Source organism: Batrachochytrium dendrobatidis (genome assembly GCF_000203795.2).
Source record: "Batrachochytrium dendrobatidis JAM81 unplaced genomic scaffold BATDEscaffold_11, whole genome shotgun sequence".
NCBI classification, from domain to species: Eukaryota; Fungi; Chytridiomycota; class Chytridiomycetes; order Rhizophydiales; genus Batrachochytrium; species Batrachochytrium dendrobatidis.
Genome location: NW_006281109.1, coordinates 602,475 through 628,084, shown reverse-complemented (window position 1 = coordinate 628,084; position 25,610 = coordinate 602,475). Strand labels below are relative to the sequence as shown.

Sequence of the window (25,610 nt, the reverse complement as noted above, 5' to 3'; positions counted from 1 at the left end):
CTCGATATTCATTGGATAATCATTCACCTGTCTGGTTCAGTATTTAACGTAGTAGTTGCGATATATTTTAGGGTTTCTTGCTTTCCCGAGTAAATAGCTCGACTCAATATATTTTAGTCTCCATGGCTATGGGTAACCAGTGTTATTTTTATTGATGGCATCAAAACATTCAACTCAATATCTGGGTTGCAATGAATGAATCTGGTGATTGTACAATGTATGGCTATACCAAATGAGGTAATTTCAATTCAAAACCAGTTTAATTTTGAGTATTGTATTCATACTTTTTGCTATTTATTTCCATTTGGATCGACTTTGTATACTTGCTGGTTTGAACAAGCTATTTTAAATGGGCTCGCCTGTACTTATACCCCTCCAAGCGAATCCCCATATAACCATTAATGCAACAAATGCCAGTAAAAATACCTATAGTCATCAAGCATGTCATTGTACACGATGGGTTGGTTTGGTTTTTGTATTGATATGCAAATGTTTAAACTTTTTACTTACAATACCATCTACGAGTTGCCGAGTGTTGGCAGAGAAAGTTTGTGCGATGGACCACACTGTTAGCAAACCCAGCAAAATCCAGATGAACACGGTAGTACCCTATCCATTGAATGCATAGTTTGGTTTAAGAGAGTATAATGGATATCAGGAGTCGAGATAAGCTTTTACAAACTCACATCGGTGATTCCGTAACCAGCTTGTGATACCAGTGTTGTACCAAGCAAGATCAAGAATGAGTCGCAAACGGCACTTCCTACATTCAAAAGACGCATATGCATTCTCTTGTAAAACCGAGACAAAGAAGGATCAATGGAGGTTTCAATAACTGCTGCGTTTTGAATATTCACGGGGAGTGCAGTGGTGGCTGTAGTAGTTGTTGCAGCATTGGTTGGCTCAGGGGTGGATTCTAGAGATCGAGATAAGAGTGGTGGATAAAATGAATGATACAGTTGATGTTGATAGTAAGATTCGAGCTGAATAAATATCAGATAAAGAATGTAGAATACAAATGTTGCACCCCATGCAGCTTTGTTATAATGATGAGTATGAACAGATTAGAATACATTGCGTTGTTTGAATGTATAGAATGCAATCTTACATTCAATCTGTCTAGTGGAAAACCCTGTTTCTCCCGACAAAGAGGTTGAACCTTTGATATATCCTCCAGCGGGAGGAGAAACATAATCAGGGAAATTGGAGTCCATGACAATATATCGATTTACTATTTGGATTCTAATCGAGTTATAGTGATCGTTGTTTATATAATCCAGTCAAATTTTTATAAAATAAATGTACAGCATTGACCATTCTAAAATAAGCTTGTTGATACACATCGTGACCTACTCGGGTATCCAACTAGTTTAAATTAAGCAATTAACATTTTAGCTTTATTGAATGACGATGTGTTGGCTTTTGTCCGAATGAAATGCGTTTAATTAGTCTTTTCCAAGTTCTCATTGGTCATTCCATGCAAGTCATCACATGGAACACGGCACTATGTGATGATTTGTAGTATATTTTAAATTTCTATAAAACAGGGTTGAATAGAGTTGATAGTTTGCATATGGTTTCTAATACGTCGGTTGGTGGTGGAGGATTGCTAGGACACGATACTTTTGCTAGTTCCGAAACTCAGTGTATGGTAGAAACGTTTGTAGCATTAATTTTAGTAAAGATATTTATACTGACATTGCAGTTATAGCTGTATGGATTGCAACGTTTATTTTTTTCATACTGTGGCTACTGAGCCTTTTTTTGTTGCCTGTTATTGAAGCACTGGCGTCCAAGGCGCATGAAGAGTCAGTTGAAGAGCGAGAATCAGAAACTGTGCCAGTGAGTCATTTGTTGAAAATCCGAGTGATTTAATGATTAACAGTGATTTATGATATGAATAGCCTGCTTCGGCTAGTACCATGACGAGATCATCTCGAGATGCATTTTTGATTCTACTAGCGACTACTCTTGCCAATCAATCAGGACATGGTCACACATACTATACACTTTCGATAACATGGGCATCGTTTTCACTTTTAGTTGTGTGGATATTTGTCAGAATGCTTATTCCAGAAGCAGCACGATTCATGTGGTGGTTGGATATGTTAGTATTTTTCCCAGTATTAGCACTTCAAATTGCCAACTTTGGACTTGCATTTTCGAATGCACCTTCAATGCGATAAGATTTCAGTATGTAAAAATGGACTATCATGACATGTACAAGATTGTTGTCAACCATTTGAGATATTTACAGTGCATTTGATAATAAAGAGCTTGCATTTAAAACATCTATTCAAACGAGTACATTGAAAAAGCAATAGACTTTAGGAATGCAATGCAAGGTCTGATTTAGATTGAAAGAACTCTTTCACCAAGGCCAAAGCCTTGTATCGATGAGAGATGGAGTTTTTAAGATCCTTGTCCATCTCAGCATAAGTAGTAGTGAATCCGCAAGGTTGAAAAATGGGATCCCAACCAAAGCCAGCTGGACCTCTAGGATGAACAATGAGACCATCAGTACGACCTTCAAAGAGAATGGGATCATGACCAGGTTCGCAGTAAGCAAACGTACAGAGTGCGAAAGCACTCTTATCATCAAAGCCATGTAACATGGCATTAAGACCAACATGACCAACAGATTCCATGAACCACTTTATGTACGGACCAGGAAGACCATTCAGAGCAACAAATCCAAGACTAGTGTCTTCAATAAGAACGGGAGTCTTTAGTATAGCAGCAGCAGTCTTGGCTTTGTGGATTGAGACAGTCTGTGTGGTGCCCTGCAGTTCAGGCAAGTCAAGTTGATGACAAGTGAGCATCGGCAGAGCATTGCCGACAATGTCTTGCACTTCACGCAGTTTGTTGGCATTTCCAGTCACAAAGACGACTGACTGCATTCTTGGTCAAGTAACAGTTGGAATCACGTTGCAAACTGTGAGGTTGATTATCACTTGTCATTCATTCACTCATCTTTGAGATTCTCTCTGTGCAAATAGCACTTATTCAGCCCATCCTGGCATCCAATTCATCCTCTTCTTCCAAGCGCTCGTTGCTGGATTTGCTTTGTGAACAGGAGGCTCTTGAAACTACTGTTATTCATCCAAGGAAGAAACCTACTAGGGTGAACTCGACTTCCGATTCATCTTGTCTTGTTACTCGTACTATTCCTCCCTATAACTCATTGCACATGAGTCCTCATCTGCCTTGTTCCACTGCAAACGATCTATCCGACTCCATGGATTCAAAAACTATCACATCCGAATCTAATGGATCCTCTCGTCATACTATGAGTGAATCCAATATACTTGATGCTCTTCATAGCATACAACCCAATCTGGATGCTGGATGGAAAACTAAACGACAAAAGGAAATGGTTCGACTGATGCTACAGAGTCTCACTCAACTTGGTTATAGGTATAGTCCATTCGTACCTTGTCATCATGTCTGGGTTGATACGGAGTGTTAATCCTAAGTCTATGGTAATCTTCAGTCATACTGCACTCTGCTTACAACAAGAATCCGGTTTGGTTTTGGAATCCCCTTCCATGAGTCAGTTTAGAAAGGCTGTTTTGGTCGGTGATTGGGATCTTGTCGAGCGACTCATCCCTTTAATCGAAATGGTGCCTCGAACTGGTCAAGTAAGTTTACTGTTTTACTCGTGTCAGTTACTCCTTACATTGCCATATATCCTTCATAACACCTTGCAATCCAATCTTATCATTCTTTTAATAGTCTCAGGTGTGGTTTCTTGTTAAAAAGCAAAAGTATTTGGAGTTTCTTGAACGTCACGACCCAAAACGTGCTCTTTCAGTTCTTCGCAACGAACTCTCTCCCCTCAGTGTATCTAGAGCACAAATTCATGAACTATCCAGGTATATTCAATATAAATCTCTTGCATATCGCTTTACATGCATTAAATCAATCTTTACTACTTTTTGTCAATATTGACTCAATATGACCTTTTTCTAATTATACAATGCTTTTTTACTGACATGGGATTCTAGTTATATGATATGCTCATCCTTTAATGAGCTTAAACAAAAGTCCAATTGGACTGGCGTGTCTGGGAAATCCAGGGAGAAATTGCTAGATTCACTACAGGGTACTATGTTGACTGGAGTCTGTGCATCTACAATCCTTTATTCTTGCCTATAAACTCACATCACTTTTTATACTCCAATTATTTAGCACACATATCCCCTTCCATGATGATTCCCAACAAAAGATTAGAAAATCTGATGGATCAAGCTGTTCAACTCCAAGTTTCAGAATGTTTATACCATAATTCGCTTAATGAGAATATATCTCTTTATGCCAACCACATGTGTGAAAGAGATGATTTTCCGGTCACAACAACGCATATTTTGGAAGAGCATACAGACGAGGTTTGGTTTTTGGCATATTCTCCTGATGGTTCCATGCTTGCATCTGCATCCAAAGATGCTCGTGCAATCATTTGGGATGCTCAAGTAAGTGGAGCCATGGCTGCATTTCAATTTTATTTAGTCTGCCATGTATGACATGGGTTTAAACTAACCGATTCAAATGGATTGCTCTACTTTGTACCTATGTGCTGAACATAGCAATTGAAATATACGTTTATTTTGGAAGAACATCGTGAAGCCGTTTCATTTCTTTCATGGAGACCAGATAGCAGCATGCTTTTGACAGCATCCAACGATCATACTCTTAAGCTATGGAATGCCAAGGTAAATAGTAATGGATCCAACTTTGTCATGTAGACTCTGTTTAATCGATTCTTTTTGATCTACTTGCATTTTGCAACCATTAGACTGGAGCATGTGAGCATACGTTTGTCCGACACACTGAGCCAGTCACTTCATGCGCATGGCTGCCTAATGGAGAGTGTTTTGTTTCTGGTAGTCTGGATAAAAACATTTATCTTTGGAATCTTGGCGGAGATATCCTATACAAATGGACAGGCGTGCGTATCATGGATCTTACCGTCTCAATTGATGGCAGTACGCTGATTGCATCGTCTGACAAAAAGATTCGATTGTATGATTTAAACCTTCGACACGAGATTGGCACTTTGCAAGAAAATGACTCGATCACATCTGTGTATGTGGCAAGTGATGGCAAGCATTTGCTGGTCAATTTAGCTATTCAGGTGTGTTGCTAGCTTGACATTATTCAAAGATGGTTTGGTTTACTACGTATCTTGCAACTGTTATGTATTGTCTGCCCGACTGCTGCATACTCATTGTTGCGATGTGTCTTGGATTAGGAAATTCATCTGTGGAGTCTGGAACATAAACGGCTGGTGAGAAAGTATGTAGGACAAAAGCAAGGCCGGTTTGTCATTCGCTCTTGCTTTGGAGGTATACACGATAATTTTATCTTGAGTGGTAGTGAAGGTATGTTGAATTTAATGTTTATAAAATTCAAAATGCTTGTAGCGTACAAGAGTCTTGACTAATACTTTTTGATCATGCTGTTTTAAATCAGATTCGCAAGTCTATATCTGGCACGCCGAGTCTGGCAAATTGATGGAAACGCTTGAAGGCCATGCGGGATGTGTCAATTGTGTCAGCTGGAATCCGACTGAGCCAGCATTTGCTTCTGCATCAGATGATAATACCATCCGAATTTGGGAGAGTTTAGGAAGCAAATCGAACCCTGCTTAATTCATCCCAATATCTTGTATCTCACTTTTAATCACAAAGTTTTACAGATGGATTTCTTTGTTGCAAATGGCTTTGTTTTGAATGTATCCAGTCTAGTTTAAATTTTTGATATAATTCTGTTTTAGAATGTCACCCTTCTATATTTCAGACTGATACTCTAGCTCATTTATACTGGCAAATAAACATTGATTCCTTTTTTATATTGAGCAAGTTTGGATCGATTTCAATGCACTATTCCACCGAATGACTTGATGATGAAGCCAACCCACATTACATCATATTGTGTTCATGTTGTTTCAAATTAGCAACCAGCGTGGCAGGTGTTTGTTGAAGCGTGGTGACCAGTTTGGTAGCAGGACTTTGCAAGATCCCCAGCAGTTCTGCACGCAACCGAGGTAAACTGGGTAATTCCAACACCTGTTTAAAGGAATCCGCCGTCACCAAAATGCCTTCAACAATACCACCCACCATGACCAATTTTTTTTGAGCCTGAATGATGTGGGAAAAAGTGGAGATGATACCAGATGTTGAAGGAAGATGATTTTGAATCGCTATATGAGCCGCTTCTTCATCGTTTAGATCTGTAAAGACCACCATGGTTGGGCCGACTGCCAATTGAGCGACATGGACCAGATCAGGACGGTTCAAAGTTTCGTAAACATGGCAAGTTGCAGCACGAAAGATTGCATTCCGTACGACAAGACTGTTTAATCCAGCAGCACGAAAGGCCAGTCTCAACTTGACGTGATCTTGAGCATTGAGATTGTTGTTTTGAAGGATAAACACATATCGAGATTGTACAATTTGTTTATAAGTAGAATACCAAAACTGACGATGAGGAGGTGGAGGGTTTCCTGTACAGCTAAGCTTCATGGTTTTCATGGCATCCGACACGAGAACTGGAGGAAGTTTGTGATGAAAGGCTGGACGGATAGTTGGAAGAACTGATATTGGTTTGACTTCATTAGCTGTCATGAGAGATGTACGAATACAAAATAATCAGCACATTGTCATATCAAGATTGAAACCTTGACACATTGTTATACATTGTCAATCAACACTCAACTCTTTGATGGGTTATTTTTCTGTTTAGATTGCACAACAGTAGTGGCAAGTCCAGCAACAGACATTGAACCACTGCGACGAACAACATCAGAATGCATGTGTGCAGCCATTCGTTGCCATGACACTCGATGTGTGTTGACAAGACTCATTTTCAATACAAATCACTAGTTTCAAACTGATCATGTTGCTGTTAAACATCACAGATGGAATGAATTGTCAGGATTACAGAGCAACTGCTTACCAAAAAGTTGCAACTTGAAAGAAAATGAAAAATTCTTGTTAGAATCAACTTGAACGTCGTGTGCAGAATTACTTGCAGTTTTGCATTATTAAAATTACACTCAATATTTACAACTCAAAAAACAATCAATTTGTGTCAAGCATTTTAATTAAAAATCATTTTTTTGGTTTATCGAACAGCAACAATATCATCAATCTTCATAACCATTTTGACAGTTTCAGCAGCCAGTTGGATCGCACTAGTAGATACAAGCAAAGGCTGAATGACATTCTCTTCCAAAATATTGGAAATGGTACCCTTACGAACATTGATACCAGCAGTGCTTTCACCACGAGCGTGTCGGTTACGCAGTTCAGTGACAATAGTAATGGGATTGAGACCAGCATTCTCTGCCAAAGTGGTAGGAATGATCTCTAAAGCTTCAGCAAATGCTTCAAAGCAGTAAGCTTCCATGCCCTTGAGTGTCTTGGCATACTCCATCATACGTAGACTGACTTGAATTTCAGGTGCACCACCACCAGCAATCAAGGCTCTCTTTTTAACAAGGCATCGTATCACACAGAGTGCATCGTGAAGTGATCGCTCAGCCTCATCAAGAACCAGTTGGTTGGCACCATGAACAAGCACCGAGACGGTTTTTCCCGAGTTCTTGACACCTGTTACCTTGACCACTTTGGCACCGGCTGAAGTGACTTCTTCGATAAGATCGGCGTAACCAAGTTTGTCTTCGGTAAACGAATCAACATCGGCAATAGGACGACATCCAGTTGACTTGCAGATAAACTCGACCTCGTCACGCTCAATTTCCTTGACAGCAAGAATCTTTAATTTTGACAAAAAGTGTAGCGAGAGTTCATTGACTGCATCACGCAGGATTGACTTTTGAATAAAAAGAACATTGCAGCCAGTTTTTTTAATCTTTTTGCAGATATTAAGAAGGTATTGACGCTCTTCCTTGAGAATCTTGTCCATCTGACGATAGTCGTTCACAATAACTTGATTGTCCATCTAGCAATGTAATGAAAACACACACATCAACACTCATCCATGCAGTTCAAAAACCATTTCAAACCATTACACTTACATCAGGTTTAGGAGGTGATAGCTGGAACTGAATCAAACCAATTTTTGCCTTTTCCATGCGAGTGGGACCACCAGCACTCTTGATCACATTTTGAGTCAAGACCAAACCATCAACCAGTTGAGTATCATCAATGGTACCTCCAACTTTTGTGACAAGACGAATGTCTTTAAGATCAACATTGGTAGCAACAGCAGGATCAATGACACGCAAAACAGAGTCAACAGCAATGGGAGCAAGCAACGAAGAGTATTGAGATACAATTTTTGAGTTGAGAGAAGTAGATGCGCTCTTGAGAAGGGACTCGCGATCGTTTAGATCGAGTGGGGTTGACATGCAAGTTAGAAACTCGGTTGCCTTGTCAGCAGCACGAGTGAAGGACTCTGCAATGGTAGTTGGATGAATTCCCTTTTCAAGAAGAGATTCGGCAGCACCAAGCAGACTGCCAGCAAGAACAACAACAGACGTGGTACCGTCACCAGCCTCTACATCTTGAGCAGCAGACAGATCAACAAGCTAAAATGAAATCAAGACAACATGCATTAGAACTAAAACCCAACCATTTCTCTTTTATAAGTAAATTACACACCATTTTAGCAGCAGGATGCATGACAGCCATATGCTTGAGAATGGTAGCACCATCGTTACTAATCACCACTTCATTACGACCAAACTGAATCTATTGTCAAATCAAATGAGTAATGATGTTAGTCAGCAAGGGTTTAATACAACTGTTTTGAGTATTAGTGCTTACCATCTTGTCCATGCCTTTTGGTCCGAGTGAGGTCCGAATTGCACTGGCAACAGCTACATGAAGCAGAATCAAACGTGAGTAACCAACACATCTGAGTTGAGCAAGACAACTGGATAAACCGTCTAGTCAAGATCTAATCAAACTCAGTGAGCAACAGACTGGAGTAAAGTGCACTATAAAGTCAATGACAGTCAAAACTGTGATCACCGCTCATGAGTGCACTTCCGACACTCTGCCAGTCAGTAGGTTTAGAATAATACTGTCTAGCCATACAGTGTCAAGTATCAAAGACTGGATTCATGGCCAGATCCAGCAAAAACACTGCATAGAAGGCCATGGATGGAATTCACATTCCGACTGGACAAATCCTCAGTCGGATCTTCAATAATTATTATACCTCTGCCAGCAACAATGTTTGAAGAACGGACTTCTACAGGCTTGCTCTTGTCCTTGAACTGCGATGCAGTTTTTCCTGATGAAGTAGTGCCAACAACCATATCGTCTTATTAATGGAATTCAAGTCAAGTCCAATTTTAATTCTCATTCATTGAAAAACACTTTTTATCCGTCTGTTCATTTGATATCTTCAAAAGTGTTGGAATCATTGACATATAATTCATGTCTGATTCTTTACTCAGAATCAAGATGATCCTGATGCTGTCAACGATGGTCCCTTTTTGGACTTTTTCTCAGTCTAGATTCAATGTTTTTTGGTTAATATATTACACATTAAACATATACTGTTGTGCAGGGCTCACCTCGGCTGCAGCTTCTGCCTCAATAATCTTGGTCATGGCTTCAATCTCTTCTGCGTCCAGATGCTAATAAAATAATAAGTATTCATGTCACTTTTACACTTTGAAATCAGATCTACTTACTCGGATTTTAGCATCCTCGCCCATCACTGCAATCTCAATGTTTTTGGCACCAGTTTGAACCACCTAAACCCAATACAACCATATCGGGTCAACCCCACTGTATGATTCACATACCAAAGAATGAATTCAACTCACTTCCAAAAGAGACTTGATTGCTAGTTTAATGGTTTCATCACGAGTCATGTCGTCCTTGTAGTTTTTCTCGAGAAATTCACGCACAGTTTTCGAGCTGCGACCCACTGCATTTGCTTTCCATGCAGAGTAGATACCTGATGGATCTGTTTGATAGAGTTTGGGTACCTTGTCTACATCAAACCCAATAATCAATGTAGAAATACCAAAAGGACGTACACCTCCACTTTGAGTGTATTTCTAAGTAATCCAAATTAAAACATGTCAGTTTAAAGTAGTGATCATGGTCTTGATAAAAAAACAGTCAAGGGTTAAACCAAAGCGTACACACCTGCTGAATAGATGCAATGTGGCGAGTAATGTACTCTACAGATACTGGATCTTCTACAGTCAATCGATGACTCTGGCATTCAACGCGAGCCTTGTCAATCAACACTCGTGCATCTGCAGTCAAACCTAGAATAACATATTAAACACTGTTGACACCATTTGAAACATGACATGGTTCTTACCTGCAGCAGCAAGACAAATATGATTGTCAAGCATAGCAATCTTGCGTACAGTGCGAGGATCCTGCAACTTCAACACAGATTTCTTTTCAATACCAAGAACAGCAACATTCTTGCCACGCACACCAACCTAATTAAAGTGGAATTATACAATTAGATTGAGTATCAATAACCAGGTTCAAACCATTAAAAATAAACTGTATAGTCAGATCTAAAGAGATTCAACCCATATCACCAGAATAGTCGAGTATTGACTATTCTGGCAGAGTGTAAGATGACGGTTAAACCAACGAGTTTAAAACAAAGTTCTTACCGCACAAGTTCCTTTTCTAACAGCCTCGAGTGCCTAAATATGAATATACACAATGACAAGAGTCAATAAGGTTTGGATAATCCAGAATACAAGATTGGAAATCTGTCAGAAACACTCCGGTAGTAACAAGAACAAGGGTTCGTCAATAGAAAGATGAACGAGTGTTCTTGTCAAGAACTCATGTCTGCTGTAACTCATCTGTGGTTACAGCAGATATAAACCACATTGCCAGGGTGGTCCGATTCACTCGATCTCATTGAGTTCACAGTTGAAAGGACTTGCAGAATAGATTAATAAAGTACACTTGGTCAAACAGTAGTTGCAGTCATACATATTCGACTTGAAACAGATGTCCATCTGGCGAGAAAACAGTGAGAGCAGAATCGTAACTCATTACTAGACAATTGTAAATAAGAAAATGTAAACGGATTCGGTTCAAGTTGGTCAGATTTGAACTCGTTTCATTTTGATTTTGATTTTCAATTCATTTTCAATTCAATTGTTGCAGTCTGGCTAGTCAATGCAAGATCGATATTGAATAGGTTTGATTTTTAATGCAATAATTGCCGCTCCAATACTCGCAAATGCACCGAGTCGAAGTGTCCATCCAAACGCATCAAATGCTTCTGCTGGTGTTTCAATTGGACTGGATTTTTGTAATTCTGAAATAATAGCAAACACAATAGCACTCATGACTGTGCTCAGAAATTGTGGTAAAACAATATAAATATTGTGGATTCCTAACACCATCCCTGCTTGTAGTCCAGATTCATTAGAGTTTCCAATATCTGCTACACATGGTGGTGGTTGTGATGATGAAGCATGATAATTCACTATTTCATCTTCATCTTGAACTACTGCATACCCATCCCGTCGTGTTGGTTGCGAATCAGAACGCGAAATGATAATCTCTCTTTCTGCAGAACTCGCTGACAAGTTGGGCAACGCACGCTCCGTGTCATCAGATTGATTGCACCTGGATTCCGGGTTTCCATCACTATAGAAACTTACAAACTCGCCCATAAGTGTAAAAGGCACCCATTGTGCTACTCCTACAATCCATCATGCGTGTTGGTATCTTGAACTCATTGTTTACATGCATCATTCAAGATTTTAAAATTCATATTACCCCAGGATATTCCAGTTGCTGCTATAATAAACGTAGCGCCAATCACTTCATGCACTGCAGCTGTCAAAACCATAAGAATTGCAAATCCAAAAAGTGATATACTCCAAATGCGTGGTAGTGTAAAAAACTCGGCCCATGTTTGACGATAAGATACATCTACTTGAGATCTAGGCGAATCAAACCTTCCATTGCGACCAGACGTGCGTGTGTGTTTGACCATCATGGGAAGAATAAATCCCGTAATCACAGATATAATGGCAAACAACAGCAGTGAAAACGATCCGGCTCGTGTTCCTTCATCTGATGTGTCATTGGTATCCATGATGCGTGTCAAGGAATACTTGCCATATCTTAATCGATCAGAGATCCAACTTGTGCTATTTAGATCGAATTGAAAAAATTAGACCAGTGAACCTTGAATGATATCAAGCCATCTAATTTAGACGACACACTGTTATACTTGCCTGTAAAATAAAAATGGAAACCAGCCCAGCCATGCTAGAAATTGCACATTACAGACACTTTGAATGGAGCGAGGCAAAGTGGATAGCGAATGAAATATCTCCATCAGTGGCTTCCACCATGCCTGATGTCGTTCAGACTGGCGCTGCTTGTAGGGACGCTCAACAATCGCAATGCATGTCACGAGAATCGTAGTTACAAACCAAGTAATGGCAATGACACACAAGATTTTCAATTGAGTCGGTCCAAGCATTGGAAATAGTTTTGGAAGATCGAGATATCCAACAAAATATCCAAGAACATTTCCCAGTCCAATCATACGGCCACCCCATGCATTTGCCAAATCTTGTTGATGGAGGGGTGATACATCGACAATAAGTGCACGACAACTAGCTTGAACAGCATTGATGGAGAAATCGAGAAAATAAAACCCTACCACTGCTACAATGATTGTGACCAAATGAAGCTATTATGCAAACGATTCAATTCAAGATTATTATATTGACATGGCCAGTTTGAAAAGATGTGAATAGAATTAAACTTGCCTGGTCATCTTTTGCAGTTTTATTCCATCCCATCAAAACATCAGAGAATTCTCTTGAATATGCAATCATTGCAATAGAAATGACGACAAGCAAACCCCCAACTTTGTTTCCATAATTTAAAATTTGACGATTAATATGGCAGGATGAACAGTACATTTAAAAGAGACCTACTTAGGATAAATGGTCGACGACGACCATATTGAAACGTAGATCTGTCGCTATATACACCGACAATTGGCTGAATCAGAATGCCTGTATAGAATACAAAAGTATGCTCAGCATGGCAGTCTATTTGAATTTTACAAAGTATCAGATGTGCACATCAATCCAGTTTACCAGAAAGCGGACCAGCAATCCAGACTAAAGCAGTGAGTGATTTTGCCAACCCAAGCGAGAGCAGATAAGGTGTGCCATAAGCAAGCTCAACCGTCCCTGTTGAAACAAGTACAAGACTGATTAACAGAATCCAGCAACAGAAGTGAATCGACTCTACTTTACATGTGAATTGAACACCAGCCAGACAGATGGTCAATAAAATCAGTTTCCAAAGTCCCAAGTCTGGAGTTTTGGATTTAGCAAGCAAACCATCGCATCTGTTTGAAGCAAGTGCTGACATGACTGTTGTTGGGCAGAGTGACTTGAATCTGGATGCTTGACTATCAACAAAGCCAAATTCCAAGCCATTGATTCATGTTTATTTAATATGTTCGACTGTTTTATAGATTGTCAAGCATCGACAATCCTTTGACTCGAATCAACAGTATTCAATCTTTAAAGTTTAATTCATTTCACAGCACGAATGCTGAACTCGGGATTGGATTCATCTGCCTTGAGGTGTGGACTGGATGGTGTGTATTTGTACCTGTTGTTGATCATCACGACTTGAATAGGAGATGCAGTCATCACACTGGCTTGATCATTAGCAAGTCTTGGGTTTCAATTCATAGAGTTAGTAATCCAAAATAAATTCTATAATTCTGTTAAATCTCACCTCTTTAGAAGTGGTGCGTTCAGTTCGGCCAGATCGTTTGTGGTAAATGTCACAGTTTGAGGAAATGCTCGACGCACATCTCGTTTAAAATACTGGTTGTTGGATACCTTGTAAGCAGTAGGCGCAACATAGTTGGTCTGAGTACTGTATAATGAAGGGTTTAAAATCATTGTTTATAGAATATCAGCCAAATTTAAAAAGGCTGATAATGCATGTCAAGCAACATCTGTAAAAGCAATCCTACGCTGGTGAAACTATACGATATTCTATGGCCTAATATAGAATAATATCATTCACAAAAATAATGCTGAAAGTTAGTTGTCTGATGGCATCTGAAAACATTCTCATCTATACAATAGTCGTACCTGAGGGGCACTGCCTACAGATTTTGGATTCTATATCCAACAAAAATAAGAACAGTTAGTAAAGTAAATCAAGTGTGTCATCAAAAAACAATATCATTATACTAATCAAAATGGCAGGAATGATGTATCTTAATATTGACTGTCAGCAATGGTCAATGCATTACACTCATAAAAAAAGGCTGCTCAGCACAATGCATAGTATACAAATACATACAACACGATACAGCCAATGCAGATCCTTGAGACTCTCTGGAATGCCTCCAAAGTGACGTTCGATAAACCTACGCAGCAACGACATGGTTGGATAGAGTGCATTCAAACCTCGAGAATCAAGTTTGTGATTGTACTGAGCGTATACGATCAACTACAACTGATGTTGCAGTTTTTCGACCAAAGTGCAGATTCCATCATTCAGCTCTACAATCTCATCACACAAATCAATCGCATTATACTCTAATACGTTTAAAATGAATTGACATGAATTACAATTGATTTAAACTAGATAATCTAGCATGAATACAACTGTCATTTGATTTTTGAATAAAGTATCAAATAAAAGTTTAAATGTACAGCATTTGATACACTTTTAATTTGACAATCAATATAGACGATATATAGTCTAAACATTACACACTATTTATTAAACAGCGACTTTTTTTGTCTGGGAATGCAATTGATGTCAGATATCAGTGAATTGGAAAGCGTGAAAGTTGCATTTGAAATTCCAAAAGTGAAGATCACAGCTAGTGAAAATGAGTATGAGAAATCGTCAGCAACCATCGCTCTCGATGATAATATTTTGCAAGTATCGATAGATTGTTGATTTGAATGATATGATCATGTATCGCGACGACAATTGGATTTGCTGACACGACGAGTTGAATAAACAGCCTGCTGTTTGATGAGCTCATCAAGTTTGGTTTTGTTCTGACACGATCATGAGTGTTCCGTCTGCAGTCTGTACGCTAACCTGCAACAATCGTATAGTTTTACGAATGAAGACTCAACATTTCCAAAATGCTAAACAACAATCTGCTACCAGAATGAGTTCAAAACAGCAAAATCATTCTGAAATATTCTCATTCTTTTTGTCATTAACTATAAACCCATTGCAAGGCTGATCATGTCTTCAGCTGAATTGAATGCTATCGACACCACAAATGATGAGATAAACTCCAGTCATTGCTTAAAAAAGGATACAAGTGCACACATTCACAATCCTATTTCGTCAATGTCTTGCCATCTTGATTTGAGAACTTGCTTGAATGATGTTGCGATTCTGGCCGGATCATCCCATGCCTTACTGCCAGTATCCAAAACTGGTTTGTGTTTTTGATATTGCAACTGCTGGTTTGCATTTCGGAGTTGTTTTGGAATGAATTCAGAATAGCTGATTGTGCTTTCTGCTAATTGTTATTAGCTAAACCAAAGTCATTTGCAGAGACTTTGGCGCTGAGATTAAACCAAGTTTCTAATCCCAAATCCAAGCAACTTGACTGTTTTGAAACTTTGGACTTTACTCTGACTACATTGTCCAAACCAGAACCAGCTGCTCAAGCAGAATGCAATTTAAATCTCGTCAAGGCACGCTATGTGCGATCATGCTTAAACTCTCTGGAAGCTGTGGATCTAGCATTGAAAAATGATTCTAAAGAGTCTATTGATGGTTTCAAAGACAGATCTGCAATCGAGACTCTCATGCCAATCATTATTTGTTGGGGAATCGTTCCATCTTTAGATTCATACTCGTCTAAAATGATACAACTTGGCTTTAAACTGCCACAAGGTCCAAATGCAGCCGAGGCTGCTTCTCCCATAAATCCATTAGACACATTTTTGTTTGGTGAATGTCTGGCAACAATGGTGCGAATTTTACTTTCTGAAAGAGCAAGTTATTTGGTAGATTTACTTCGACGCAAATATCTGGCCGCAGCATTACTTTGTGCTATTGCAATACAAACCGAAACAATATCAACTCATCACTCTAGTGATCAATGTCTTGAATCGAATAGTGGTTTTGCTGCATCAGCTTTAGATATCAAAACCACAAAAGCATGTATGGATTCAACTGACTGCAAAGAATTCACCAACTCGTGTTTTTCAAGGTAATGCTTATCAAGTTTATATCTGAAACCATTGATACATATACTAGAATTTAATTTGTATTGAACTTAGACTTGGAATTCGTCTATGTATGGATGCTCTTCTCTCTCTTTTGGCAAGATTACCCAATTATCCTCCTTGTCCAGCATGGCTACGTAGCACCGTTTCGGCGTATCTTTCCTTGTTGATCATGAAAAACAATGGCGTACAAGCTTTAATTACACTTTTGCTTCCAATGGAGGCAAACAGCGATATGTCGTCTACACCAACCATTTCACAGCTTGAACACGTTACACGGCTGCTTTTAACTCCACCCACTGGAATTTCAAAACAGGTAAGATATAATAGTATTGATTCATATCCAGTACAATGTCTAATTTTAAGCACTGTTGAACTCATCAATTTGTTTGAAAAAATAAAGGTGTACTTTGTGAATCTTTCAAAACAGCTATGTGATTTAATCACTGCTGAAGATACAGGCTCAAAAACATCAGCCATCACAGCAAGCTTTACAATATCTAGATTTGTTATCAAGAGTCCCTCTTTGGGAACAAAATTATTTATCAATCCTATAGTTGAACCGCTGATGCGATTTTTTTATAAAAATAATAGGTACTGGACCATATTCCCAATCATTTAAATTGTTGATACTAGCCTATTTATGCATGATCTAACCCTTTAAATGATTTTGGTAGTGCAAAAGGTACCATTATTTCGACTAGTTTAGATTTGGAGGCATCTATTCGCAGTCTTGAACGACTAATATCTGGATGTGAGCCTAGTCACAGTTTGGCAAAAACGCTTGAAAAAGGTGTGTTTTTCAGTTTCAAATCAGCTTATCAATGTCGCTCATTTTTTACTTGAATTTAGTGATTCCTATTTTGTACTATATGTATGAAAAGGCAGCAGCCTCCAAACTAGCCATTCAATCTACTATAGCACAGATACTTGATACGTACTTTAAACTTTCAGATACAAAAGATGTGACCCAGACTTTGTATGATATCTGCATATGTCCTGCAAACAAAATCGTGGCGACCATTTCACACAGTGATCATGGCGGTATCGAGTTTACTGCTTTTCAAAAAGAAAACTTTGATGACGGTACAGGACAGGCACTTTTAATAGATCCAGAATTTTTTTGCATGTTTATATCCAAACTCGATAATTCGGTTGCTGTGGGCGAATTGTTCTTGTTATTTCTTCAAGGCAGTTTGATTGCAAAAAAATCTGACACACTTTTGATTGATGAGATGAATACTAGTTTAACTAGCAAAGTCTCTATGAGTAGTGCAGAGTAAGTTGAATTTCTGCAATAATCTATTCTGTAAGGCCGAGTGCGTTTTTACTGACTTTTATGCTTTGTAGTTTTGCTCATATGCAACATGCTGCAATGATCATTGCCATGATGAATACATTTGGAGACAAACTATTGCATAACACAAGCCAAATTTTAAAGTTTATTAAAAACACGCTTCTTGAATCGGATGTTGATGGCATATCGCTGGCTCTTACTCTTCTTAAAGAGATATTTACTAGCAGTAAGTAGTATAATTAAAGTATATAATTTTCATCCGTATTACGGCAGTTGTGCTTACATGTGTGCATTCCATCAATTGACAGATTCTGTAGAAACTGACCTCGAGACTAAGCAAACGATTTCCGAAATCAAAATCATTATACATACACTAACGCTGCACGAAAACGAAGCAATTCAAAGAATGACACAAGATGTTCGAACCACAATATTTGCTCATTCAGATTCACTAAAATCTGATACTAGTGAGCAAGATGCAACCTTGCGTAAACAAAGCCAAGACTTTAAACATGCATTAAAGGAACTGGCTGATCCTTTGCTGCCTATTCGAGCGCACGGAATGGCGATTATGCGCCAGCTAGTATTAGATCGTGCACCAGTAAGCAAGGAGCACTTGGATAGCATTATCACCATTTTTTTGGATATGCTGGAGGATCAAGACAGTTTTATATACTTAAATGCTGTCAAAGGGCTAAGCACACTGACTGATGTATACGCATCAGAGACTCTTTTGCTGATTTCAAAACGATATACAGATAAATCATTGTTTGATATGGATTATCGTCTACGCATTGGAGAAGCGCTCATGCAAACGATCCAACGCAGCGGACAAGTGTTTCCAAAACATGGTAGGCTTGAATGTATCTTTTTTAACGAGTCATAAATAATTGAAAGATCAAACTCATCCTCTTTATTTAATGCCACTACTAGCTTCAGTGATTTTGCCTGCGGTTCTAGTTGTCATGCGTGATACTGAAAAGGAAATGCGAGCTAGTGCTCTGTCGCTCATGTCTCGTATTGCAGAAACTGCCCCTCTTTCACTTATCCCGTTTATTGAACAGATTACGGATTACGTAGTTACAGTATTGCAGCTAGAGAAAGAAGCCGAAGCGCGACGAGGTATAAACATTACAACTGATACCTTATTTTATGAATGGAAACTTACTGTTGAACTTGACCGCCCTTTTTTCAACCATGTATCATGCTGAAACTATAGGATCTGTAGTTATAATCATTTCACTTGTACGGGCGCTTGGCCATAGTACGATCCAAGTGCTTTCCATGAAATTAGTTCAAAAACTACGCCGTCAACTTCAATACTCTAGTGAAAGCGACAGCGATAGTTTAACTCGCCAACATGCACAATTGGCACTTGAAGATTTCGCTGCTATTCTGCCATTTTAGTAAATTAAATAGAAACTTGACAAGGATTTTATTATTCGACAAACTCGGCAATCTCGTCGTACGCTACCGTCTTGATCACCAAATAAAACAAAGGCATTAGTCAAATTAGCAGTTTTGTATATAAAAAGTAGCCTGTCAATACAAATGCTATTACCTCGATTGAAAAATCTCTTTCTAATTGCACAATGGCTAGATTTTTATCATTTTGTTTCTCCAAAAGTGTCGCAACCGCTCCTTTAAAAGAGGGATCCTTGTACGCTACAATCAAAACACGTTTTCCTGTACTTGGAATATAGGTTTCCAAATGACGCTGACAGATATCTACAAGTCATGAGCTTGTTAGAATGCAAATTGTAAACAGTGGTTGATGTTGAACGCAGTAATATGAGTCAAAACAGTACCATCCAAAAGCTCTCCAGTGCCATCTACACGTACGACACATTCTTCCTTTCCAAGTACATCATCAATCACTGCCTTGCAGTTATAGAATCGTCCTTTTCGATACGATTTGCTTATAATTCGCTACACAAAATAATTGATCACGATCCATGCATTAGCACATATAGCGATATGACTATAAATTGCTTTGTCAACTCTAAATCAAACAACTTACTACACGAATATGGGTTTTTAGCCATGAGATAGTGTTTTGATCAGAGTGTCGGAAAGAGTGCGAGCTTGTTTTTACTACAGACACTTGATCTTTCCATACACGTACTATTTCTTGGCTCTTTGTTAATTTAACCTTGACTACATGCCCTGACGGTTTCTCTTTGACTTCAACAACGCTTCCCTTTAATCCTGAATATCTCCCGTCGTTTATTTGTACCATGGTATCTGCAGAAATTCCATCTATAATAGTTATAACATGATTTAGAACTCATTGCAAAACACAGCCGAGATTTACAGAATTCACAAGTCAATACCTTTATGTGATGACGAGGTGTTTCCAACTTTGTCATGAGAGCTATTTTTTCGTTCTCTTGGGACGTTGGTAGATTTGACAATCTCGGGCTCTGCTAAAGGCTGTTATTCATCCATGCAGACAATAAAAGTGTTCAGCCAATGAGACAACAAAGGTATTGCAGTATTCATGGTAATCTTACATCAGGCAGTCGCTTTTCGCCAGGACGAATGTATTTTTTCTGTTTATGTTCTAGAATTGGAGCAGGAGTTGCTCCTAGGCCAAGCAAATGTGGTCGTGGTTTTACCACAACAGGAGTTAGCAGCCCATTTGAATTTTTCCCAATAGCTTTACCATCGGACCAGCCCATTCCACGCAGCATTGCCTCTCCAAAATTATCAATGGGCACACGTTTATAATCATCCAGCGTACACTAGTGGTTCAATAGTATGGTAAATAGGGTGTAAAATCAGTCAAACCATCAACACATTATATATAAAGCAATACCCAGTCAAATAAGAAATCCTATGTACCTCATCTGGACGAAGTGCAATATCATGTCGATATTTCTCCAGATCTGATTGTAGATTTGCAGCACCTGGAACGGCATTTTGTGCCAAGATGGGTATATGAATCTGCATGGATTCAGAGACTGGTTTTTTCCCATCTGCCTCGTCCATTATTTCTTTGAGAGCTTGTTCCTGAATCGACAATTTTGGACTGGGCTCAACATTTTGATCTACTTCCATTGGCAGATCCGATGCATTGTTTGTAGTCGACATTGCAACCTTTTCCATGACCTGTAATCCAAATCCTAGCTGTTGCTCTGATGGAAATAATGGACGAGATGCCTCGGGTTCAGGAGTTTTGATGCAGTCCAATGAATTGTTTGTTGCAGTCAGAGATTCCTTGGTTCTCCAAACATTTTGTCGAATCAGCGGAATTACTAAAGTAGTATTGTCTTTAATTTTCCTGATTCCGTCCTCATGACTAAGTTTAGTGTATTCAGTGTGTGATGATTAGAACATGGATGCATAATCAAGTCTGCATACTCGAGGTGTTCTGTATTGAAATCCAGCCTACTTACGTCTTGATATCAGAACCTTCGATTTCCAGAATCAATTCATCCTTTCGAGATCGTTTTGAATGGTTATCATCATCTATTCCATCACTGTCACTTTCCGTACCGTCATGTACAAATACTGCTGCAGCATGTCGCTTCATTATGTGAAAGTTGAGATCAAGTCAAAACTCGCCAAATTACTATTTGGGCAAAATAAATTTCGCCCAAATATGCACATGAAATCGATGCAAAGTGAAATTTTTATTTAGCCCGCAATGAAACATCAAAAAAAGTTCAAACCAGCAAGAAAGCCAGCCAAACCTAAAGTGGAAAGTGTCCAGTTTGACGAAACTGCTCGCAAGTGGGTTATTCTTGAGTTGATATGGAATCCACTTGATTAGTCTGATTGAATCAGGCTGCTTTGGCTGTTCTAACAGTTTTCAATCCAATTCAATATGTGATGCTGCAGAGATTTTCTTACTGGATTTCACAGGCGAAAAGTAGAGCTGCATAAGAAAAAGGTTGAAAAGGCTAAAAATAGACAAAAGGAAGAAAAGAGAGAACACAGACGAGAGCGATACAGTCGTCTGGCTGCTGTGATGCCTAAGCTTGAGATCATCGACTCGATTGGCCGCGGTAAAGCCTATTCAGATACTGCTTCGGATTCAAAAGATGCTGTCGAGTCAGTCTCGGTCATTGCTGCTCCGAAAAAGGTCACTACTGTTACAGTGACAGAGCTGGACACGCATAGTCTGATTTAAACTGTTTTCTAGCTAGTATATAATCGAAATATCATTTCAGATCCGATGCCACTCGGTTTCTAGTATTCATGTCGAATAAACTATTTTCTTGATAAGAGTTTATTTCGCTTAAATACGGCAGTGTTGTGAATAGCTTGCATGCCATCAATACAAAGGCTGCCAGTACACTGGTCCAAAATCATGGTGGTTATCAAGCTTAATCTGTGCTAATTCGGCAGGTTTACAAAGATACCAGCATATGCTGAGGATAATGCCCGCTGTTGTGCAATACTGGCACTGTATCCACCTGCTTTAAGCTGGATAGCCTTTCCTTCTACCTTGAATTGCTGAGCCATACTGATCAATGATAAACAATAGGTGTAAGTTGATCAAAAACTTTAAATGAACGCTGCTGAATCATTCAAAAATCCGATCCAAAACATTCCAAAAGCCAGCATGTATACAGTACTTACGGATCTGTATAGTTTATAGATGCTGCATAATAAATAGGCTCACAATACAGCCCGTCAAATGGCTCATAAGTACCATCATCTAACAACACGTCGTATACTGTAGTATCATCCTCGTTATCCATATTCAAGTCAATATGAACATCTGCAAAACGTAATCCTTTTTGGGGTGCCATTTTTAGTTTAGACTTGTTGACAATGTCCATCACATCTGATGCCGATTCTGCCGATGCCTGTTGAAAAGTGTTAGTATATCATCAACCTTGATTGATGCGTTGAGTAGATCCAAAACATACCAGCTGATTAATGATATCTATTTGCTCATGCTTTTTAGCCTTTTCTTCTTCAAGAGCTTGATTTAAATAAGCTTCTTTTCGCAATAGTTTTTCTTTTTTTTCCTTTTCCAATAAAAGAAACGCAGCTCTCTCCTCCGATCTCTATAATAGCAAAAATAAGCAAATGGTTTACAAGTCCAACGCAGTGTTTGCAGGACCAAAAAGAGTTGGTGAAATAGATGCATAAATCCAATCTACCTGGATGGCAATATTTGCAGCAATGATCTCTTTGTTTTCCAATCTAAAGCGTTCAATACGCTCTTGTGTTTGCTGTACATCGACATCATTGATCATGTTGAATACTTGTGGATCAAAAACAAAGTAGTATTCTTGAAGTGTTAGTTTCAAGAATAAACATGCAGTTTTACAAACTCCAAGTTGGATTAAAAAGCCTACAGATTTCCTCGACTTCCTCTAGATAATCATTATACAACCGTAGATTGCCAGCAAAGTCTTCGAGCCGTTTATTGAAACTATACATTATTGAATAGTGATTAAACTCATGACATGAAGCTATGAGGTTGTGACGAGTATTTCAACTTACTATCTGCCAACCTTTTTACGGATCTGAATCTCTTTTTCTACATATAGATCGTCAAATGTTTGCGACACAAAGTTGCTTTTACGTAGAGTGACTTTGCAGATTGGACAAGGGGCAGGACCAGAAAGAAAAAGACGGTTAATGCAGGACTCGCACCTATAAAGTTGAATGGGATGGATAAGCAGCTTATAGCAACAACCAGACACTGAAGATGCCATTTGAATGGCCAACATAAGCCATGTGTTGGATGGAGTGATGACAGAGTAGCAAATACATTTTATGAAAGCAAGGAGAGACCAATAGTCGCATAGTAGGATTCAAGTATCTGTCTGATTTGCATACTGGACATCTCTCGTTATCGAGAGCACCATCAGCTATGCCAGCAGCAGTAGTCATTTACAGTCGTATTCACGCAAAATGAAACACTTTTCTGTATCGATTTTGGATTGATGATTTTGTTCCAGAATAAACGGTCGCTATTGGAGATTGACGATTTCTTTTAATTAAAACTCTATTCTAATATCAGATACGCTCTAGTTCAACATATCTCAAAAATGCAACTCTACATATCAATCACTCAATATTTGATTTAAATCAAATATTTCAAGAGATGTCAAGAATGTAGAATGTATTGAAACAAGGATGTAAAGATTCACTCTGTATTTTTGTACAAGAATGAACATAAAGAAACTAACGAGTTTATAAAACAATATTACCCAATAAGATTAGTACCAAATATGAGATTATCATATAGTTTAGTGTTATACATGAATATGACTGTAAAAAGATAAATATTATCACGTGAATATGACTGTAAGCTTGACAGAATATTAAGCAAGCAGAATTCAAGTTGAGAATGAGAAATCTCAGCAGTGGATTTGTAAGAGTTTGAATTGCTTGCAGACAAGACAGCGAATCCATCTGAGCGTGACTCGAGCCATCCAATGCGAAACATCGAGATTTGCTCATGAGCGCGTATTGATAGAAACGACTGAAGCAACTTGCCATTCTATTCACAAACTACTCATTTTTTACTTGGAATCGATCATTTGCTATTGCTGACTGACTCGCACTAGAAACACTCCATCATGTCACTCTTCACTCCTGCTAATCGCAAAGTCAAGTTTCATTGTCGCTGTACAATCCACGAACTCTCAAATTTGCCCTATGTGTCTGGTCTCTACTTTGCCAAATGGAAACTAACTTCTGGCAGTGCTGCTAAAGGATCTACTCAAAGGTTTGTATTCTTTCTGGATTCGACCATTGCTACACATATCGTACTGTGCGCTTTGATTCCATTTTATATTCCTAGACTCGCTATCAATGCTGCTTTTTGACGATATTACGATAAAAACATCAAATGGCTCGAGTCTGCAACAAGTCTGTAACAAGTCTGCAACTCTATTGGCTCTTGAATACCCATCTAATCAATTGGAGTCTGTCATGTTCCAGTCTTTAGAATGATGACTGCAAATGCAATTCTGCTGTATTCATCAGCAAAAATCTATGGATTCATTACACATACCAACTCAAATTCCTGCTGATCATCAAACCATTACCCATGGCATTTGATTCGTTTTTATGTATCGTGGATAGCTTCGCTGTTGCTAACTCTGCACAATGTGTTTCTTGAATACTCATTTATAATCCATCACAATGGTCTTTACCATAGATCAACAGTCAAGGACCATCAAGTGGTTTGGAATAACGAGTTTGAATTTGAAGTCACCCTCATAATTGGAAAAGAAGACATGATGCTACAATCATCAGATCTACGAATCAGTGTCAAACAAGCAAGTGATTTAATTACATTTCATGAAACTCATTCATAAATAGTATATCTACAGTTTCACTTGAGATGATTTTCATATCTAATCTGACACTCGTTCATTTTGTAGGAGATTGTGGGAACTCGAAATACGGAAAAGGTTGGAATTGTGTTGCTGAATCTGGCCGAGGCTGCAGGACAAAAAACGCTTTCTCGAAAAATACTATTGCAAGAAACTAAACTCAACTCTATACTAAGGGTTACATTGCATATGGAATTGATCAAGGGCGATTCTTCCACATTTCACACGTAAATTACATAGCTTGAATCACAATACATAGCAGACTATAGATTGCTTATACTCATGCTTTCATTGTTCCACGTTTAGCCCTACTGTCAAATCGCGCACTGGATTGGAATCTCCGTTGGACGCCGTCCGCGGAGAAACCTTGGAACGACGGATAACTCAAGAGCCAGGCGCATTTCCAGTTGAAACTGAATCGGTAATATCACACAGCCGTCTATTACCATTTTGCTGCATTGTTTCTTGTGATATAACTAACACTCAACGTGTCGTCCTGATATACCATTCTTTCATAAATGGTTGATTTTCAATCTATTTCCATCCAATGCATTAGACATCGGTGCTTCAACGATTAAGCACTATTGGTAGTTCTGAACATGCTGAAGTTATTGATCAGATATTTGCCAATGCAAACAGGGCGTAGGCATCCCAATGTAGTCATTCTAATCATGCTGTTTACAGCCGTATTCATGTAAAATGGATCACTTATTTATCTTGCAATGACTTTCCTTTGCTTTGAAACAATGGTTAAATATTCGTTGCA

At 38.7% G+C, this 25,610-nt stretch overlaps 14 protein-coding genes across 14 annotated transcripts; 5 read left to right on the top strand and 9 right to left on the bottom strand.

Moving 5' to 3' along the window:
• Nucleotides 1-345: 345 nt before the first annotated feature.
• Nucleotides 346-1,214, bottom strand: BATDEDRAFT_26948 (uncharacterized protein; the record flags this gene model as incomplete). Its single annotated transcript, XM_006681037.1, has 4 exons — nt 346-426; nt 511-609; nt 687-1,036; nt 1,109-1,214. 4 exons carry the CDS (start codon nt 1,212-1,214, stop codon nt 346-348), a joined length of 636 nt encoding a protein of 211 aa, XP_006681100.1.
• A 359-nt stretch (nt 1,215-1,573) lies between these two features.
• Nucleotides 1,574-2,186, top strand: BATDEDRAFT_26947 (uncharacterized protein; the record flags this gene model as incomplete). The annotated part of the gene is made up of 3 exons (XM_006681036.1): nt 1,574-1,646; nt 1,706-1,842; nt 1,905-2,186. The coding sequence occupies 3 exons, from the start codon at nt 1,574-1,576 to the stop codon at nt 2,184-2,186; spliced, it is 492 nt and encodes a 163-aa protein (XP_006681099.1).
• A 141-nt stretch (nt 2,187-2,327) lies between these two features.
• BATDEDRAFT_13412 (nucleoside triphosphate pyrophosphohydrolase HAM1) lies at nt 2,328-2,900 on the bottom strand (the record flags this gene model as incomplete). Its single annotated transcript, XM_006680942.1, has 1 exon — nt 2,328-2,900. One exon carries the CDS (start codon nt 2,898-2,900, stop codon nt 2,328-2,330), a length of 573 nt encoding a protein of 190 aa, XP_006681005.1.
• A 79-nt stretch (nt 2,901-2,979) lies between these two features.
• BATDEDRAFT_20488 (uncharacterized protein) lies at nt 2,980-5,850 on the top strand. Its single transcript, XM_006680968.1, has 9 exons — nt 2,980-3,417; nt 3,494-3,641; nt 3,736-3,875; nt 4,008-4,105; nt 4,192-4,472; nt 4,587-4,712; nt 4,796-5,134; nt 5,252-5,381; nt 5,473-5,850. The coding sequence occupies exons 1-9, from the start codon at nt 3,191-3,193 to the stop codon at nt 5,649-5,651; spliced, it is 1,668 nt and encodes a 555-aa protein (XP_006681031.1). The 5' UTR covers nt 2,980-3,190; the 3' UTR covers nt 5,652-5,850.
• Nucleotides 5,851-5,921: 71 nt separating this feature from the next.
• Nucleotides 5,922-6,626, bottom strand: BATDEDRAFT_26944 (uncharacterized protein; the record flags this gene model as incomplete). The annotated part of the gene is made up of 1 exon (XM_006681035.1): nt 5,922-6,626. One exon carries the CDS (start codon nt 6,624-6,626, stop codon nt 5,922-5,924), a length of 705 nt encoding a protein of 234 aa, XP_006681098.1.
• A 458-nt stretch (nt 6,627-7,084) lies between these two features.
• BATDEDRAFT_20487 (chaperonin-containing T-complex subunit CCT4) lies at nt 7,085-9,301 on the bottom strand. Its single transcript, XM_006680967.1, has 5 exons — nt 9,190-9,301; nt 8,793-8,845; nt 8,628-8,717; nt 8,042-8,554; nt 7,085-7,965 (listed from the first exon to the last, which is right to left on the bottom strand). Exons 1-5 carry the CDS (start codon nt 9,287-9,289, stop codon nt 7,126-7,128), a joined length of 1,596 nt encoding a protein of 531 aa, XP_006681030.1. The 5' UTR covers nt 9,290-9,301; the 3' UTR covers nt 7,085-7,125.
• A 342-nt stretch (nt 9,302-9,643) lies between these two features.
• Nucleotides 9,644-11,018, bottom strand: BATDEDRAFT_13184 (proteasome core particle subunit alpha 4; the record flags this gene model as incomplete). Its single annotated transcript, XM_006680915.1, has 6 exons — nt 9,644-9,733; nt 9,806-10,042; nt 10,134-10,258; nt 10,315-10,441; nt 10,625-10,657; nt 10,956-11,018. The coding sequence occupies 6 exons, from the start codon at nt 11,016-11,018 to the stop codon at nt 9,644-9,646; spliced, it is 675 nt and encodes a 224-aa protein (XP_006680978.1).
• Nucleotides 11,019-11,248: 230 nt separating this feature from the next.
• Nucleotides 11,249-13,304, bottom strand: BATDEDRAFT_1918 (uncharacterized protein; the record flags this gene model as incomplete). The annotated part of the gene is made up of 8 exons (XM_006680908.1): nt 11,249-11,537; nt 11,640-11,676; nt 11,754-12,093; nt 12,214-12,681; nt 12,800-12,861; nt 12,932-13,012; nt 13,097-13,192; nt 13,259-13,304. Coding segments are annotated over 8 exons (1,419 nt in total), but the record flags the coding sequence as incomplete, so codon positions are not given.
• Nucleotides 13,305-13,543: 239 nt separating this feature from the next.
• Nucleotides 13,544-14,414, bottom strand: BATDEDRAFT_26941 (uncharacterized protein; the record flags this gene model as incomplete). The annotated part of the gene is made up of 5 exons (XM_006681034.1): nt 13,544-13,688; nt 13,752-13,895; nt 13,996-14,024; nt 14,117-14,146; nt 14,331-14,414. 5 exons carry the CDS (start codon nt 14,412-14,414, stop codon nt 13,544-13,546), a joined length of 432 nt encoding a protein of 143 aa, XP_006681097.1.
• Nucleotides 14,415-15,239: 825 nt separating this feature from the next.
• On the top strand, nt 15,240-18,941 carry BATDEDRAFT_26940 (uncharacterized protein; the record flags this gene model as incomplete). The annotated part of the gene is made up of 10 exons (XM_006681033.1): nt 15,240-15,438; nt 15,537-16,221; nt 16,292-16,553; nt 16,641-16,831; nt 16,915-17,030; nt 17,090-17,516; nt 17,588-17,760; nt 17,843-18,385; nt 18,468-18,656; nt 18,754-18,941. 10 exons carry the CDS (start codon nt 15,240-15,242, stop codon nt 18,939-18,941), a joined length of 2,973 nt encoding a protein of 990 aa, XP_006681096.1.
• Nucleotides 18,942-19,041: 100 nt separating this feature from the next.
• Nucleotides 19,042-21,069, bottom strand: BATDEDRAFT_26939 (uncharacterized protein; the record flags this gene model as incomplete). Its single annotated transcript, XM_006681032.1, has 7 exons — nt 19,042-19,262; nt 19,343-19,463; nt 19,555-19,793; nt 19,868-19,967; nt 20,048-20,278; nt 20,379-20,835; nt 20,933-21,069. The coding sequence occupies 7 exons, from the start codon at nt 21,067-21,069 to the stop codon at nt 19,042-19,044; spliced, it is 1,506 nt and encodes a 501-aa protein (XP_006681095.1).
• Nucleotides 21,070-21,183: 114 nt separating this feature from the next.
• On the top strand, nt 21,184-21,669 carry BATDEDRAFT_90914 (uncharacterized protein; the record flags this gene model as incomplete). Its single annotated transcript, XM_006681221.1, has 2 exons — nt 21,184-21,269; nt 21,378-21,669. 2 exons carry the CDS (start codon nt 21,184-21,186, stop codon nt 21,667-21,669), a joined length of 378 nt encoding a protein of 125 aa, XP_006681284.1.
• A 1,148-nt stretch (nt 21,670-22,817) lies between these two features.
• BATDEDRAFT_13326 (TFIIH/NER complex subunit TFB3) lies at nt 22,818-23,390 on the bottom strand (the record flags this gene model as incomplete). The annotated part of the gene is made up of 3 exons (XM_006680936.1): nt 22,818-22,926; nt 22,998-23,150; nt 23,269-23,390. The coding sequence occupies 3 exons, from the start codon at nt 23,388-23,390 to the stop codon at nt 22,818-22,820; spliced, it is 384 nt and encodes a 127-aa protein (XP_006680999.1).
• Nucleotides 23,391-24,082: 692 nt separating this feature from the next.
• On the top strand, nt 24,083-25,490 carry BATDEDRAFT_90915 (uncharacterized protein; the record flags this gene model as incomplete). Its single annotated transcript, XM_006681220.1, has 5 exons — nt 24,083-24,231; nt 24,667-24,778; nt 24,893-25,071; nt 25,151-25,265; nt 25,401-25,490. 5 exons carry the CDS (start codon nt 24,083-24,085, stop codon nt 25,488-25,490), a joined length of 645 nt encoding a protein of 214 aa, XP_006681283.1.
• Between the last annotated feature and the right edge of the window lie 120 nt (nt 25,491-25,610).

Excerpts from the sequence above, each read along its gene's own strand:
- BATDEDRAFT_20488 (XM_006680968.1), top strand. The coding sequence starts at position 3,191 with ATGAGTCCTCATCTGCCTTGTTCCACTGCAAACGATCTATCCGACTCC. Across the intron at positions 3,876-4,007 it reads CAAATTCATGAACTATCCAG|TTATATGATATGCTCATCCT; the intron begins GTATATTCAATA and ends ATGGGATTCTAG. Across the intron at positions 4,713-4,795 it reads TTAAGCTATGGAATGCCAAG|ACTGGAGCATGTGAGCATAC; the intron begins GTAAATAGTAAT and ends TGCAACCATTAG.
- BATDEDRAFT_20487 (XM_006680967.1), bottom strand. The coding sequence starts at position 9,289 with ATGGTTGTTGGCACTACTTCATCAGGAAAAACTGCATCGCAGTTCAAG. Across the intron at positions 8,846-9,189 it reads AAACATTGTTGCTGGCAGAG|CTGTTGCCAGTGCAATTCGG; the intron begins GTATAATAATTA and ends TGCTTCATGTAG. Across the intron at positions 8,718-8,792 it reads CAAAAGGCATGGACAAGATG|ATTCAGTTTGGTCGTAATGA; the intron begins GTAAGCACTAAT and ends ATTTGACAATAG.